The sequence below is a fragment of the Cucumis sativus genome, chromosome 6, assembly GCF_000004075.3.
Source record: "Cucumis sativus cultivar 9930 chromosome 6, Cucumber_9930_V3, whole genome shotgun sequence".
NCBI classification, from domain to species: Eukaryota; Viridiplantae; Streptophyta; class Magnoliopsida; order Cucurbitales; family Cucurbitaceae; genus Cucumis; species Cucumis sativus.
In genome coordinates, this window is record NC_026660.2 from 3,705,883 (window position 1) to 3,720,679 (window position 14,797).

At 33.8% G+C, this 14,797-nt stretch overlaps 3 protein-coding genes across 3 annotated transcripts; 1 reads left to right on the forward strand and 2 right to left on the reverse strand.

Moving 5' to 3' along the window:
• Positions 1–811: 811 nt before the first annotated feature.
• On the reverse strand, positions 812–4,005 carry LOC101209613 (multiple myeloma tumor-associated protein 2 homolog). The gene is made up of 4 exons (XM_004140859.3): positions 3,837–4,005; positions 2,384–2,473; positions 1,752–2,016; positions 812–1,348 (listed from the first exon to the last, which is right to left on the reverse strand). The coding sequence occupies exons 1-4, from the start codon at positions 3,877–3,879 to the stop codon at positions 991–993; spliced, it is 756 nt and encodes a 251-aa protein (XP_004140907.1). The 5' UTR covers positions 3,880–4,005; the 3' UTR covers positions 812–990.
• A 2,224-nt stretch (positions 4,006–6,229) lies between these two features.
• On the forward strand, positions 6,230–8,184 carry LOC101210017 (uncharacterized protein At2g27730, mitochondrial). The gene is made up of 3 exons (XM_004140861.3): positions 6,230–6,424; positions 6,876–6,959; positions 7,944–8,184. The coding sequence occupies exons 1-3, from the start codon at positions 6,287–6,289 to the stop codon at positions 7,962–7,964; spliced, it is 243 nt and encodes an 80-aa protein (XP_004140909.1). The 5' UTR covers positions 6,230–6,286; the 3' UTR covers positions 7,965–8,184.
• Positions 8,185–9,907: 1,723 nt separating this feature from the next.
• LOC101210268 (transcription factor DIVARICATA) lies at positions 9,908–12,111 on the reverse strand. The gene is made up of 2 exons (XM_004140862.3): positions 11,555–12,111; positions 9,908–10,578 (listed from the first exon to the last, which is right to left on the reverse strand). Exons 1-2 carry the CDS (start codon positions 11,917–11,919, stop codon positions 10,242–10,244), a joined length of 702 nt encoding a protein of 233 aa, XP_004140910.1. The 5' UTR covers positions 11,920–12,111; the 3' UTR covers positions 9,908–10,241.
• Between the last annotated feature and the right edge of the window lie 2,686 nt (positions 12,112–14,797).

Consider the following 14,797-nt stretch of genomic DNA (forward strand, 5'->3'; position numbering starts at 1 on the left):
ATACGTTTATAATAATTGATATGCTCTTTCGATGCTTCTAAAAATTTAAATCACTATTAATTAAATATATGTTAGATACCAAATTAACTACTCCTTAGAAACAATATAAAAACTTCTAAGACCAGAAAGTTCAAAATTTTAACTTGTGATTTCAAAATAATTAATAAGTACAAATAATAAGGTTGTTGACCTAATGACCTAATTACAACGTGGTACCTACTCCACTTAACAAACATAAACTTATGAATATGAATGAATAATATAGCTTCCATTTTTTATTTGAACATATCTACATATGTAATAAAATGGTCAAATTATCAACCCAATGAAGAAATTCCTATCTATCTTTCTGCCCATTTGGATTGATTTTCCTAAGCGTTTATAAACACTTTTTTTTTCAACTTACAAACACTTATTTGTTTGCAAATACACTTTCAATTCAAAGTTCATGGAAAGAAATTGCTCCATGTAACCTGTATGGTATACCTTCAGTTGTTCACCATCGTCCACAGGGAGACTTCCAATGACTCGAGAAACGTTCATAAATCTTCAATCCACAATGTCAAACTCTAAATAAAGGCTTTTGGAAGTCATAAAATCAGACTATAACCACATTTTTCACATCAGTCATCTAACAGAAAAATCATAACTAAGCTGAAAGATAAAGAAACCAGAGATGTTCTCTTACGAAAAGGAGTCGGCTTCTTCTTTGCCAACCATATGCAAGTCACTAAAGCAAAGGTCATTTGAAAATGGAAGTTCCAGTGAACTTGGCTGTACCTACAACTTGAAGTCAGAGAAAGAAAGAATATGTAATTAAACATTGAGGATTTTGACCTTGCATAACTACCATTATTAATATATGTAGTGTAAATGTCAAGCAAATAATCAGTTAACACACACTTGATTAATTTCTAGTAATGGATTGGTTCATCACATGTCAATTTACTGAGTAAATGGCGTGGTGTAAAGTAAAACCATGTTCCCTGTTCAATCAGAGTCATGTCTCCTCCTATCTTTGTCTCTACTCGATTTCTTCCTATCATTGGAATCACGAGAGTGTCTCTTCTCGTACTTTTCATGTTTCTCACGTCTATCACGTCTCTCTTCATGCCTTTCGCGTCTCTCTTCATGCCTTTCACGTCTCTCTTCATGCCTTTCTCGTCTCTCTTCATGCCTTTCCCGTCTCTCTTCACGCCTCCTTTTCTTGTTGTTTTTTTCATCCTCCACCTCCTCTTCTTTTGCATTCCTAGCAGGCAGGTCAGGGACATCTGTTTTCTCCAGACCAGCAGAGGTGCCTGTTTGATCAGGCTGGAGAGAACTAGAATCTTCCCACGCACGCGGCGTCCTGCAACCAGGCCAAAGAATAAAGATAATATATAACAGGAACGGTAAGAGTTTAGACCAATGAGTAGGCAGTGCAAGATGCAAGAAATATTGATGCTAACAATAACAAATAATGAATTTAGGTTCGGACCATTCACAAATTTTAAACCACTTACAAAAGTACCTTATGTTTAATCTTTAAACACTGTCTAGCTAGACTGTTTAGTTAAATTCGGTTAAAATCCCAAGGGTCGTATCTACAAAAAAGCAATTTGATTCTGATAGTTGATTGATGGGCAAAGTTTCCATCTATCCCTAACTCTGATACCGCACATCAAGATAAAAGGGAAACTTCCATATTATTGAAGTTGTATTGAAAGGATGAAAACCACAAATAAGTATCACTTCCTTATATAATTACTAACCTCATAAAACCGAGACCCTGAACTCGTGCAGCTTCAGCATGGCCCACTTCTAAGTCTTCTGCAGTGCTTCCTCGCTTCACAAGTTCTTGGAACTCGTGCTTATCAAGGCGATTTCCATGAGATCTGCCGGAAGTTTTAGGAGCTAAACCAAGAGCCTCCCTCATCGCCTGTTCCTCCTGCTCCTTGATCAACTTTATTTCCTCCTTTGCAGCATCCACATCTGATCTTGATTTTTTATCCCGTGCATACCAGTGTAAATCTTTCCCTGTTTAGTTATTGAAAATTAAAACATTTTTTCCAAGCAAACGATTCCAGGTACAAGGATATGAGAGGGATGACCCACAACCAACACATAAAAATCAGCGTGAATAAGTTCCTTCTAATTTAAGCCATTTGACGCATAAACAAGTAAGAATGAAAAATCGGCCAAAATAATTTGCAAATTCTAGAAAAAAAGAACAATGATGTGCACCTCAAATAATCGCATTAAAAAACATACCCAAGTAATGAAAGCAGATTACTACTGCATTTAAAGACAAACTGTACAGCTAAACAAAACAAATAGAACTGATTCAAATGCTCGACTTACATACTTCACATAACCATAATACACTTCTGCAACGATACTTTACCTTTTTGCCATCTTCCAACAGGAGCTTTGATGCTATGGCCAAGGAAGTTTTCCCTGTGTTTATCAACTTTCACATCTTCCCAACTAAATTCTGCACATCAAGAAAGTACCCAAAAAAAAAAGCAATGAATAAGAAAAACCTCCTATGTTAAGAGAGTCACTAGATAAATTCAGGAAAGATACTTCAACGGGTCGCTAAATGTTTACAAGTTCGAGTGTTCAACAATCTAGAAGGTTGGAGAATGGATAATATTGGTTAAGAAAACTTAAAGGATATATATTGAATAAACAAGAGGTCATAGGGTTTGAAATAAATCCTTACACCCTTATAAGTAATCATGACTTCCTCCACTACTAAATGGCGTATCAAACAGTAGTTTCCAGATATATAAAGTTAGCAAAGAGAGGATTGGACTATCCTCATCGACGAGTAAATCTAAATCATCAGAGAACAAAAAAGAAAAAAAGAAACAGAGAAGATAGAAAATATTCATAAAAACAAAAACACCATTCTCGTATATGATATAGCATGTTCGAGAATAGGAATGTATCGCTACACACTTTAGCCTCTAGTTATCCAGTTCTATTGTGTATTGTTATCTGCATATTCACGTAGACAGTAATGTGAAGATATAACTGTTCTGAGCTATGGCCGATACAAACATAACAAAATTTTAAAAAATAACTGAAACCCAACAAAACTATTATAACACCCTAAATTTAGGAGACTGAGATTACATCTCCGGATGAGAGTAATCTTGAGGACATCAAATATGGTTAAGAAAGGCTTGAAATAATATAAAGTTATAAACTATACCAACAAGGTGAACTCTTTTTCAGTGAGTCAATCATAAGAGCTCCGAAGTCAAGCATTCTGAGCTTGGAGCCATCTGATTGAGTAGCATGGGAATTTTTCTAGATAATGTAGACTGAAGACAACTTTCAGCATTCAAAATAAGCTAGGATGAGTCGGAGCATAAGGTGCCGAATTCAGATTCCGAATCAGGAACCGGTGGCGACAACGCTCAAAAACTAGCAAAGCCCTAAAATCTTTATGACCAAATATTTGTCTACATTCGCCACAATAGACGTACTTACATAAACTATCACGAAACTAACAATTCATCGAAATCTTAATGCTACATCTAAACTTCCTGTCCAAATTATTCAAATCTACAAATTAATACGAATCGACGGCTGTTTCGAACCACCATCTCAAAAACCCTAGTAAACTATTTCGAAATGAAAACAATCAACCATCAAAGAAACGCGAATCCGAACATCGGAAGAGCACAAATAAAACCCTAGACAGCGGATTCAGATCCAAAACGCTTCTCGAATTTGACAGCCGCTAATCGAGACCTGCTAAAACCTACTCCATTAACGACCGAAAAAAAACTAAAAAGGAAGACGATGGAAAAAATGGAAACTGTAGAAAATATGATGTAACTTACGATCTCGACCGCCACGAACGCCGCCTCTAGTAGGATGATACATGATCGGAGTTTATGGTCGCGACCAGCAATTTGAGACTATCTTCTTCGGCCGCTGGGTTTCGCGCGGGCAATCCACTCGGGCGTCAGGTTGAGAAAAAAAAATGAATGAATTGAGAAAATAAGTATAAATTTAAATTAATAAAAATGATAATTTCTTCTCACATAACTCTTCAATTTTCTTAAAGGTATTATATTCAATTTTAAAATCCAACCATTTTTTAAAATAACAAAATAAATTAAAATATTTACCATCATCAATAATATAATCTAAAATATTTACCATCATCAATAATATAATTTAAAATTTTGCTATATATATTAAATATTTTGTTTAATTATTTTTTATAATTCCCCTCTAAAATATCGATATCAATTTGAAATATCAAAGTATTGATTCTTATAATTTAATTATGTAATTGTTATGGTTTTACACATGGACTATTAGTGTAGTATTTAAGATTTATTTTGTAAGAAAGTTATAAGTTTGATTGGTATTATGTGAAATTTGAAAACAGAGGTGGTTGTTTGTTTTGATCATGGGTAGCTATCCATGCCGTGGGGAAGTTGATAGTTATTAAGATCATGGGTAATGATCCATGTAGCTGAGAAGTTGGTGGTGAGTGAGTGGTTACCTTAGATGTGGTCATTGCCTTTGTATAGATGATAGAAAATTCTTCAGTGGCTGCTCTCTCGAATTTTTTGCTAATTTTAATGAATTAAACAAGTCATTGTATATCATCAAAGGAAATTTAGAGATCGGAGAGCATCATTCTAACAAATTTTAGATTTTTACGATAAAATCAAGTAAGCGCTCATTCATTTATGATGTGTATTTTGGTTTATTTAATTATTCTACTAGAGATCCATGGATGATAATCGTTTCTGCATATGGGTTTAAATTATTATAAGATTTTAAATAATACTGTCCTACAAAAGTTAAAATAGAAAGGAGGAGGTTATTCAAAGATTATACTAATAGAAGGAGTTGATTGTACACTACTGAGATGCTATTAGGCGAGAATAATCATTTGGGTTGTAGAGCGTTATTAGTAAAAAGGTAGTGAGCGGTTTTCTAAAGTTAAATTGTTTCTAAAGCTTTCCTTTGTAACATATTCCACTCACTGAGGACATATTTTCTGATGGGATGTGAAAGTTTGGTTAGAGACAGCCCCAATCTAAGGGCAATTATCAGCTATGTGTCATGGTTGCCTACATTTGTAACATACTCCACTCCCTGTTAGACAACTAACTGAATGAGGCATCCTACAATTAGAACATATGGGTAGTTCTCTTAATGTCTTGTTTGCCTCAACAACCTGTTGTCGATGGCGTTAGAACATACCATCTAACCTCAAATTCTTCTGTGGTGCTACAGTAGGGTGATGCTCAACATTCATCTTCTATCTTAAAGTTGGTCCATTCTCTAAAACTTTGGCTAGGTCCACCATTTCATGCATACTCATATCAACACAGGGCATCAACTTGGGTAGTTGGTCTAAAAGCTCGAACGAAACCTCGAAGCTTCATCTTAAGGCATCCAATGAATCTGTCTACTCTGTCAACCTCGATCTTTATTATTTTAGGAGCAAAGTGTGATAACATATCAAACTCTTTATTGTACTGATATGAACACCTACAACTGGTATATGAACAAACTCTAGATTGGTCTATTGTACATGATGGTTACCTTGTAAAAATATTGCGAAAAGATATACATAACAGTTAGTTACCTTGTGAAAATCTTTACATTTTTCTTTAATGATATCGTTGTTTGTTGATGGGATTAGAAATATTTTTCTCCAAACCGTGATTAGTGAGAACTTTGGAATGTGAGATTTTGACTTCCTTTTAGCTTAAGCTAGTGCTGTGTTGCATAGGCTGTGCCTTGCCCAGGAGATGCTGCTTGGCTCTATTGTGGTCGCTTCTGATTGTCTCAATCTAGTGTGTTTGATTATGGGTCATTCCCAGACTGCTGCGGAAGTCGATATGTGGCTTGAAGAAATTCGTATTGGTTTGGCTTCTTTATCTAAGGCTGAAGTTTGTTAACTCCCCATGCTATCGAACGATCCTGCTCACCGTATGGCCAAGTTGGGTGCTCAAGGCCATTCTGTTTCTTGGTTTTGTGATTTTCCTCTTTGGTTGCACGACGCTGTGTCGCTGTCTCTTCCTGGGGGAGTTTCTTAGTTCGTCTAAAAAAACGCAGCTACGAAAACTATATTTTTATTATATTTTTCTTCTTTATATTCTATTTCTAAACTAAAGCCCCCGGTCCGGTCCGAGCGGTCACCGCTTGGAGTTGTTCAACCGGCTGCGAATGGAGAAAGGCTCAATTAGTGTTAGGGCTATAAAAATGAACCGACGGAACCATGCTGTCACTCTCTAGAACATTTCGATTTCCATAAGCTCAAATGGCCATGCGATCGGTGCTCACTCGATCATCGTTGACTACTTCGACGGCGCGTGCCGGTGGATTCCGCTTCCTCTCCGACGGCAAAGGTCGAGTGCTTAGTGAGGAGGAGCGTGCTGCCGAGAACGTCTACATCCAGGTTGAATTATTAGTTTCGAATGTTCGAGAAAAGTTTGTAGAAACCAGTAGAACGCCGAGTGTCGACCGGTTTTTGTAATTTTCAGTTGTTACAAACTCAGATGGAATGGTTTAGACTCTAGAGCGAGAGCGAAGTTACTGTTTCGATACTTTCTTTTTTTGTGCTCGGAATTTGCTTTCTCTGATTTATCGCGGAGTATGGTCTTCAATCTGTTTGACCGAATACACACTTGTTCGAAACTCTAATAAAAATGAACTGGAGTGGGAGCATGTTTACTGTTTATGTCAGATGGTGTTTGTGAGGAATTTGTGATCTCTGATTTACTGCAGTAGGAGTTGGCTTGGCGAATTTCCATTTTCTCGAAACTTTAATAGAAATGCACAGGACTGTAAATGAAGTTATGGAATCTATGTTCTCCGATTTTGAGTTATTGTTTTTCTAATGTTTGTAGAAAATGGAAAGAGAAAGGTTGGAGAAGCTGAGGCTTAAGGCAGAGAAAGAAAAGGCTCAGAAGGAGAAAGAACAGTCTGAGAAGGTATTCGTCACTCTTATAATTTTGGTTGAAATTGTCGAATATTGTTTATTAGTTGATTTGTGATATGTATGACAGTGAAAAACTGTGTTTTGTGATTATGCAACATTTCTTTTCATCATGCTTTATGGCTTTGTGGGATTTTGGATCCATCGTCATCCTTTGTTTGTTCCCAACTCTTTGCTTGAGTAGCTTGCACTGACTATTTGTTCGATCAGTATTTGATTTCTTGTATCTATATGGAAATTGAGCCCAAGCTTCTGATAAATAGATATCGATTGCAAGATATTATGGTCAGCTTTTGCTTGTGTCCAATCCAATTATGGTTCATTAGGAACTACGATTTTCATAGCGGCTGAAATTTAATGGGATTTAATCCTTGAATCTTCGTTTCTTGTCTCCTGCAGAAATTTGTTACCACTATTAAAGTATTCTGTAAATAAAGCCCGAATCTAGAATGCTGTTATGGCAGTATGCCGAAGCACCTTTTTGTTCCTTATCTCTTTCTTTCAGTGCTTCGTGTCTCTAGTCATCAGACTGATCGGTTTATACTTGAAATATGACAAAGTTTTGGTACTACTCTTGTGATATGACAAACTTTCTCACTAATTTTTGTACTTTTACCATTTCCCAAACAAATTTACAAGTTGAGTTATTAAATTCCACTTCAGGAGTAGCATATCTATCTTCTAAGGAGTGTGAGGCCTTTTGGTTTTTCTTTTTTCAATGTGGGTTCTCAACAGATCTCTCAAGATGATGTCCCTTTTGTGTTTACCATTCTTTTTTATTGGACCTAATACTTGCCCATATTAGATAATATGGGTTGACATGAGATTCTCCTCCGCTTGATAATGATGATGTCTCACTATATCTATAAGGAAAAAGTTGTAATGTCATAATTTAAATGTTTCAATATTAACTTAACTCTCGTTTCTCATTTTGTAAACTTTGTTTACCCTTTTTCTCATCATTGTTTCATATCTGCAGAAACATGAAGGGACCCAGTAGAAAAGACCGTGGGCACATCTGCTTTGAAGTTTGATCTTGATCACATGGAATAAAATGTGAAATTTCAGCCCCCCACCCCAAATCGCCTCAATTCTGTAACTGACTTTTAAATCTGGATTTGGTCTTTTGTATAGAGATAAACAACCATACTTTTAACTGTACTTCCTTCCAACTTGAAATAGATATTTTTGCTTTGTTTTTAGATGTAAATTTTCTACCACGAATTGGTTTTGGCGTTTGGACCAACATCTCTTCACCTTTCTTTCAAATCTCAAAAGGCCACCAGTGGTTTCATTTGGACCCAATTAAAAAAAAAAAAATCCCCTGTTCCCTCGGGAGTTCATACTGGTCAGGCTACCTAACCCAACTTAAAGGGTTGGGTTAGGTTTTGTTTTTGGATTGGTTTAGGTTTTCTTACTATTCTATTTTTGTCAGTTTGGGTTGGGTCTCATGTTGAATGTTCTTTTTCATGGATTTGATCCCATCCATCCTGAATTACACACACATATATGAAAGGGAAGAAACTTTTTGGATTGATAGATTTTTTTTTTTAAGAATCTAATGTATTTTTTTGGAAATACTTATCTATTGTTTAAAGTTTGTAATAGATTTTATGGATATTTAGTATTTAATGTTAGTCATATTAGATTGTTGTTTATGAAACTAGATATGTTTAAGTATTGATGGGGTTTAACTCCATACGATTATCAAAGGTATGAAATGAAGAAAAGAGAAGGAATTGATTGGGATTTATTTTGGATAATTGTCAAAAGTGGAACCCCAAGTTTTCCAGCGTTATGTATGACCTAAACATAAATTCATTGCCCATTCAAGCCATCAATTTTTTGAGCAATTAACAGTTAGAATAACAACCCCTTTTAAGTGATAGCCAAAAAAAGTCTCATTTGTTAAAAGAATTAAAAATATATATTTATTTAATGCTCTCAATAATGTTATATATATATATAGTGACACAAAGTACACACCTACTCACAATTATAGGGTCTAAAGCGTCTCAGGTGATAGCGAAGGGACAGTTTTGAGAATGAACAAAAGTAAAAGATGCTTTGTTAGTATATATATATATATATATGTATATTATTTTTATAATTATAAAATTACGTTATTGAATGCTTCACGGCTACTTAATACGACAGCCATTTTGGAAATTTTTTTAAAAAATATTATGGAATAGAATTTATTGTTTTCTTTTTTAAAAAAAAATAGTTTACGGAACTACTTTTTAAAGGCTTCCATTTTTCAAAACATTATGTTTACTGAGATCCCAGACCAATTTTAATGAGTCAAATGTAGTTGGTTTTTTGTAATAACGTCTATAATTTTCAAATGCAATTGTTATCCAATTAAATATGGCTTAACACTTGCCGGTTGAAGAATTGAAGATGGAATAATATTATGAAAAGAATGAATTTTGTATTACAAACAAAAGCACTCAACCTTCGAATTGAAACTAAAACTTTTTAAAATTGACCCTCTAAGAACATCTTGAAATTAAAACTCATTACAAACCTATCTCATTTATTACATGAAGTAAACATGACTTCATATGTGCTCCTGTTATTCCAACATTAAAAAAATCAGTTTTTTGTAGCAAGATTTCTAAGTATACCATTAAAGATTTCAACCAAAAAAGATTCTTCATGCATGTGAATGAGCGAGCCTTTCTTTAATCATTTCCTCCCATTTTTATGCCTACTCCAAACTGGCGGCCAAAGCCTGTTTTCATCAATTATTGGTGAAAACGGAGAAAGATGAGATCGTAAAAACTCCAAACTGGCGGCGCAATTAAAGGCTCCCCATTTTCTTCTCTGACCAAAAAAGAAGGATGAACAAAGAAAAACTCTTATAAAGTCAAAGCCCAATTCCATAAAAGAAGAGTAATCAGTCTGAATCTTCAGCCCAACAAACAGTAATCTAACGAATGAAAGTGAAACTTGCTGCTACTAAAATCTGCTTGCAGGATTTGTCACAATCTAACAAAGAATTTTGTTTTTCCATTCATATACTGTGTTTTTCCCTAATTCTTTTACATTAATTAGCTTTTAACTGCTGTTTCTAACAATCATTCACTACTACTACCTTCTAACTCCTTTCTTCTCTATTTACTTACAGACAGGGTTCTCTCTAAACTGTGGCAACCAAAAGAACGACGAAACCAAACCCCAGGCACGTACGTACATTTGTCTTTACAGATTTTTTTGGTGTATTTACATTGTAGTAATGGTGGTAGTTTTCTAAGGGTTATCTAGTCGATAGCTACATTGGGAACCGGTAGTTTTGGAACCCAAGTGAGGCTCCTTGGTCTTGCCCGTGACTTGTTGGACTCAACTGTTGCATAGTTGATTGAATGGTTGGATTGTTGGGGGCTGGAGATATCCAATTGGGGTCAATAGGCATGGGGATGGAGTTGTTGTCGACTGTTGTGATGTCGTGAATGCTTGATCGTTTCCTTTCTTTCTTACCGGAGGTTTGTCGGAGAAAGTATTTCTGAGCATGACTTGCTACTTGTGTTGGTGTTCTTGTGATCACTACATTCCTTGAGATGCTCCTCCAATCTCCCTTGCCGAATTTTTTCAGTCCAAGGAGAAATAGCCTGTAACAATGTCAAAACACACTATTGCATCACAAAACCTATAAAGTAAAGAGTTAAAATCCCTACAATAACATCATTTTCATATTTGCTAGCTTATGTTTTCCTCATTGGTCTATATTCAAGCTTTGAACTCAGTTTTAGGTATGCATTAGGAAGCAACAGCTGCAACAACAGATCTCTAGAACAACACACTAGCTTGAGCTTTTAGGCTAACACTCAACAGCAATCTACAATGGGACAGCGATATTGTTTTCGAAACATCACTCAAGCTCATCAATTTAGAAGGGGAAATCATGAAACCAGTTGTCATGTATGTAACCTACCTAACTAAGATATTAAACATAGTCCAGCCAGTCAACTTTCTGAATGTCAATGTCACAAGGTTAAGTGGTTGTTGCAAGAGCCAGCTTAAACACTCAAGCTTACTCAAAGATAACAAATCAATAAGTTCCAATCTTCGTGTTCTTGGTTGAATTCTTGCTCTAAAACTCAATTCCAACAGATGGTTTGAGTTGTTAACGGTTCTTGTCCAGGGGACAGTATCGGGTTGTTTTTCCAATAAATCCCAAGATGTTGCATCCCACAAACCATATCAAGAACAACAACTCCATCCCTAAACTTAACCTCTTCATTCTAATGAGATTCTTCCTAAATTTAGGAACACCAATTTCTTAAGATGGAATTTCAAAATTCCCCCCTCCCCCTTACAAAACTGAAAATCAGGGTGAATAATACAGAAGAAACAAGCAATTCTAAATCAAAAAAAGGTGATTAAATCTCAGGAATTCCCAAATTGGAAGATGGAACAAGAAACCAAACACATAAGACACAAAACCCAAAACCAAATTAGAGTTCAAATTCTCTGTGTTTGTTCATTCCTCCCCTTTTCCCACCATTTTCACAGCAGCCAAACAGAAACAGAGAGAGCATAAAATTGAAGCAAAAGTGTTGATATGTATATTAGAAAAATAAATACCTATGTTCTTCTTCAGTCCATGGCGTTCCTTTCTTCCTCTCGTTATCTCCACCATGCTTAGCCTTGGATCCAAAAGAGATCTGTCCAGAAGAGTCCCATTCCGGCAAACCCACCGCCGATTCATCGGCATAACTCGGTAACTCAACTCGACCAGAGTCAATTTCAAGGACATCGTGAACCAAAGCGTCGTAGTGATCTTTAACCTCCCTGGGAGACTTACCAGGGACATGGTCGGCGACCCTTTGCCACCGATCAGGTAAGTTGGCCGGAACAACCACCAAAGCCTCCTCGAAAAGCTTGTCCTCGGACCGAGTCCAGTGAGTCGAAGACTGAGTCATGGTGGTCCACCGAGTGTGGTGAAACATAAGAAGGGGAAACAGAGAGAAAGGGATTTGATTTGATTGATGGGAAGGATTTAGAAGAGTTTTGATGAAGAATCAGGAAATGGGTTTTGTTGGGGAAGGATTGAAAAGGTTGTGGGTTTGTATTTATAGGATTTTTACATGCAGAAAAGAGAATGGATTGGATAGGGAAGAAATTTGGGAAATGGGTTTTAGAAAAAAGAAAAAGAAAAAGAAGAAAATGGTAGAATTTGAAATGAACACGTTTTTGGTATAATTGGGTTTGTTTTTAAAATGGATTTTACTCTGTCGGCTTCATTCTTAGCTGTACTTTTACACTTTGTTTGTTTGCTCCAAACCCCAAATACAAGACGGCCATTCCTATTCTTTTCTTTTCCTTCTTCTATTCCTTTATATTCAAATACCATCTTTCACACCCATTCAACTCTCTATACTTTATCTTCCTTTTAAAATACATAAACAAACCCATACCCTAATGCTAAAATTTATCTTTTAAACTCTTCTAACCTTTCCCTTCAACCTCCATTTTTTCATTCCAACTCTATACAACAGAACCTTAGCCTTAGCTTAGCTTAAATGACATTGGTTGCTGTAAGCTTAAACTTGTATGTATTCCTTTTATTGTGTTGGTTTCTTAGTTTTGTTTGGATGTGAAAATATAATTTTATTTAAATATTATTATGTTTGGAGTTCCAACGCAGATACTTTGAATATTGATAAACCTTTGGAATTATGATCTCACACATACTCATTTCTTATAAAATGTATTTGTTAGCCAATGACGTGTAAAGATTGTATTGGCTGTGTTTTCATTTTGACCAATAAAAATAACTTATTTTTATAGAAAATAATGAAATGCATTTATTATTTTGTAATGATAAATATAAGTAGCAGTAAATGAAAAGGAATGGACTTTTTTGAGTCTCTGTATCAAAATATAAAAAAGGCAATACGTTGTAACTCTCCCTATCATCTTTTCCCATTTTTAATGCAATTTTTACCTTTTCCTATTTCTTTTTTAAAAGAATCTTGTTGGTTGTTATCACATACATTTCTCTATATGAATTAATGCTATGAATGTGAGAAATGTACACTTTTTTCTATGTTTATTTATTTTTAATTGTTCAGGACTACCATGACCATTGCATTTGTGGCTACTCGCTAGTGGCTCTTTCCCAAATTAATATTGTAACGATCAAGAGTCTGTCGTGTTGTGAAATAACGTAATGTATGATTAGTTGTAATTATAAGGTGTTGATCTCTTTTATATATGGAAGGTTCGACAATGAGTTATTTATTAAAAGTATGTTAAACTCGTTACAGTAATTATCTGAAACGTGGGGAGAGATTGGTGGTTGATTTCTTGCTAAAGAACACGAGTCTCGTTAAAGATGTTAGTGTGAGAGGAGCATGGGTTTGTCTACCAAATTATTTGTTGAGTTTTTGCAATAATTTGTGTGAAGATTGAGTTGTTTCTTTATGAGTAGTTGTTCATAAAAAAGAACACGAATAATTACGAATTTTTCTATTCTTAAATTAAAATAAATAAAATTATGAGTGTTATTAAAAAATAAAACTTATTTTAGTTAAATTTTATATTTTTACAATTTTTCTAAAATTATTATTGATGGGCTTTGTTTTATTAAATTATTATTTTGTATTGATTTAAGATATGAAGTAAATAAACAAAATGGTTAATGATAGGAGTCTTTTCCTATGAACACATTTTTAATGTTAGGTTGTTACATCAATCATTTGATTGCCCTCTTAATTAATGTGACGCCTTAATCATTTATATATATACATGTGTGTAATGTGTATGTGTGATTTTCTAAATACAATATTGATGAAGCTTTTATATATTATTTATCCAACCCTTTTTTATTTCTTCATTAGATTAGATAATTTGATTTTAGAAAAAATAATAATCATAATAATAAATACAACTATTTAAAAATCTATTAGATTTTCTATATTTTCCAAATAAGTTTTGAAAAATAGAATATTCAGCCAAAGGTTATCTATTGAGTGAATAGTTTGTCAACTTTTTTTTTTTTTTTAAATCTTCATTAATGGAAATAATTTATTTTGTTCTATTCCTAACAATTATTTTATCTAATTAGTTTTTATTTATTTTACAAAATGAATCTCTATTGAGTTGGGGTGTAACTTTATAAACATATCATTGTCCATGGTTCTCATTTTGAACTATTTACTATAAATTTTTTTTGAAATATATATATTTGAGGATGGGAATCTTTTGTTGGTAAATTTGAAATTTAACTTAAAACAAATTAAATTGTATTGAGAGATCTTTTAAGAAAAATAATAATAAAAAATGTATTTTGCCTGATTGATCATTTTTAGTATTTTTCTTGTTTTTATAGTGATTTAATAATATAAATATAGAGGCTAAAGTTGTATTATTAATATTGAATCCTACGTTTGTTTTAATAATATTTTTCTGTATATAATTATTTTAGTCAAATTGCAAAAAGCAGAAGTCAATATTTAGTTATATCAAAATTTTAAAATGTTTAAAATTTAGAATGAAAAATAAAGAATGAATTAAATATGTGAATATATGTTTCCAATAATGAATCTGAGCATACTTTGCTTTATATAAAAGAAACTACATTTTTCAAACAAACTAATTATAATTAAAGAACGTAAACAGGTTTTATAATTTTATCACTTTAAAATTTTAGGTTAACAATATAAACCAATAGGGATTTTTAATATTGTTAATATATATATATATTAAATGATTAAATGAAAATATTTATTAATAATAAAACCAACATAATTGTCACAGATGAAATAGACGAGTCTTACGAACACAAATAAATAAGTATATTAGTAGTAGAGACACAATAGAGAC

Coding starts and splice junctions, on each gene's coding strand:
- LOC101209613 (XM_004140859.3), bottom strand. CDS start 3,879: ATGTATCATCCTACTAGAGGCGGCGTTCGTGGCGGTCGAGATC. Junction 2,474..3,836: donor CGTTCGTGGCGGTCGAGATC/GTAAGTTACATC, acceptor CTTGATGTGCAG/AATTTAGTTGGGAAGATGTG. Junction 2,017..2,383: donor TGTTGGAAGATGGCAAAAAG/GTAAAGTATCGT, acceptor ATAACTAAACAG/GGAAAGATTTACACTGGTAT.
- LOC101210017 (XM_004140861.3), top strand. CDS start 6,287: ATGGCCATGCGATCGGTGCTCACTCGATCATCGTTGACTACTTCGACG. Junction 6,425..6,875: donor CCGAGAACGTCTACATCCAG/GTTGAATTATTA, acceptor TAATGTTTGTAG/AAAATGGAAAGAGAAAGGTT. Junction 6,960..7,943: donor AGAAAGAACAGTCTGAGAAG/GTATTCGTCACT, acceptor TCATATCTGCAG/AAACATGAAGGGACCCAGTA.
- LOC101210268 (XM_004140862.3), bottom strand. CDS start 11,919: ATGTTTCACCACACTCGGTGGACCACCATGACTCAGTCTTCGACTCAC. Junction 10,579..11,554: donor TGGACTGAAGAAGAACATAG/GTATTTATTTTT, acceptor ACATTGTTACAG/GCTATTTCTCCTTGGACTGA.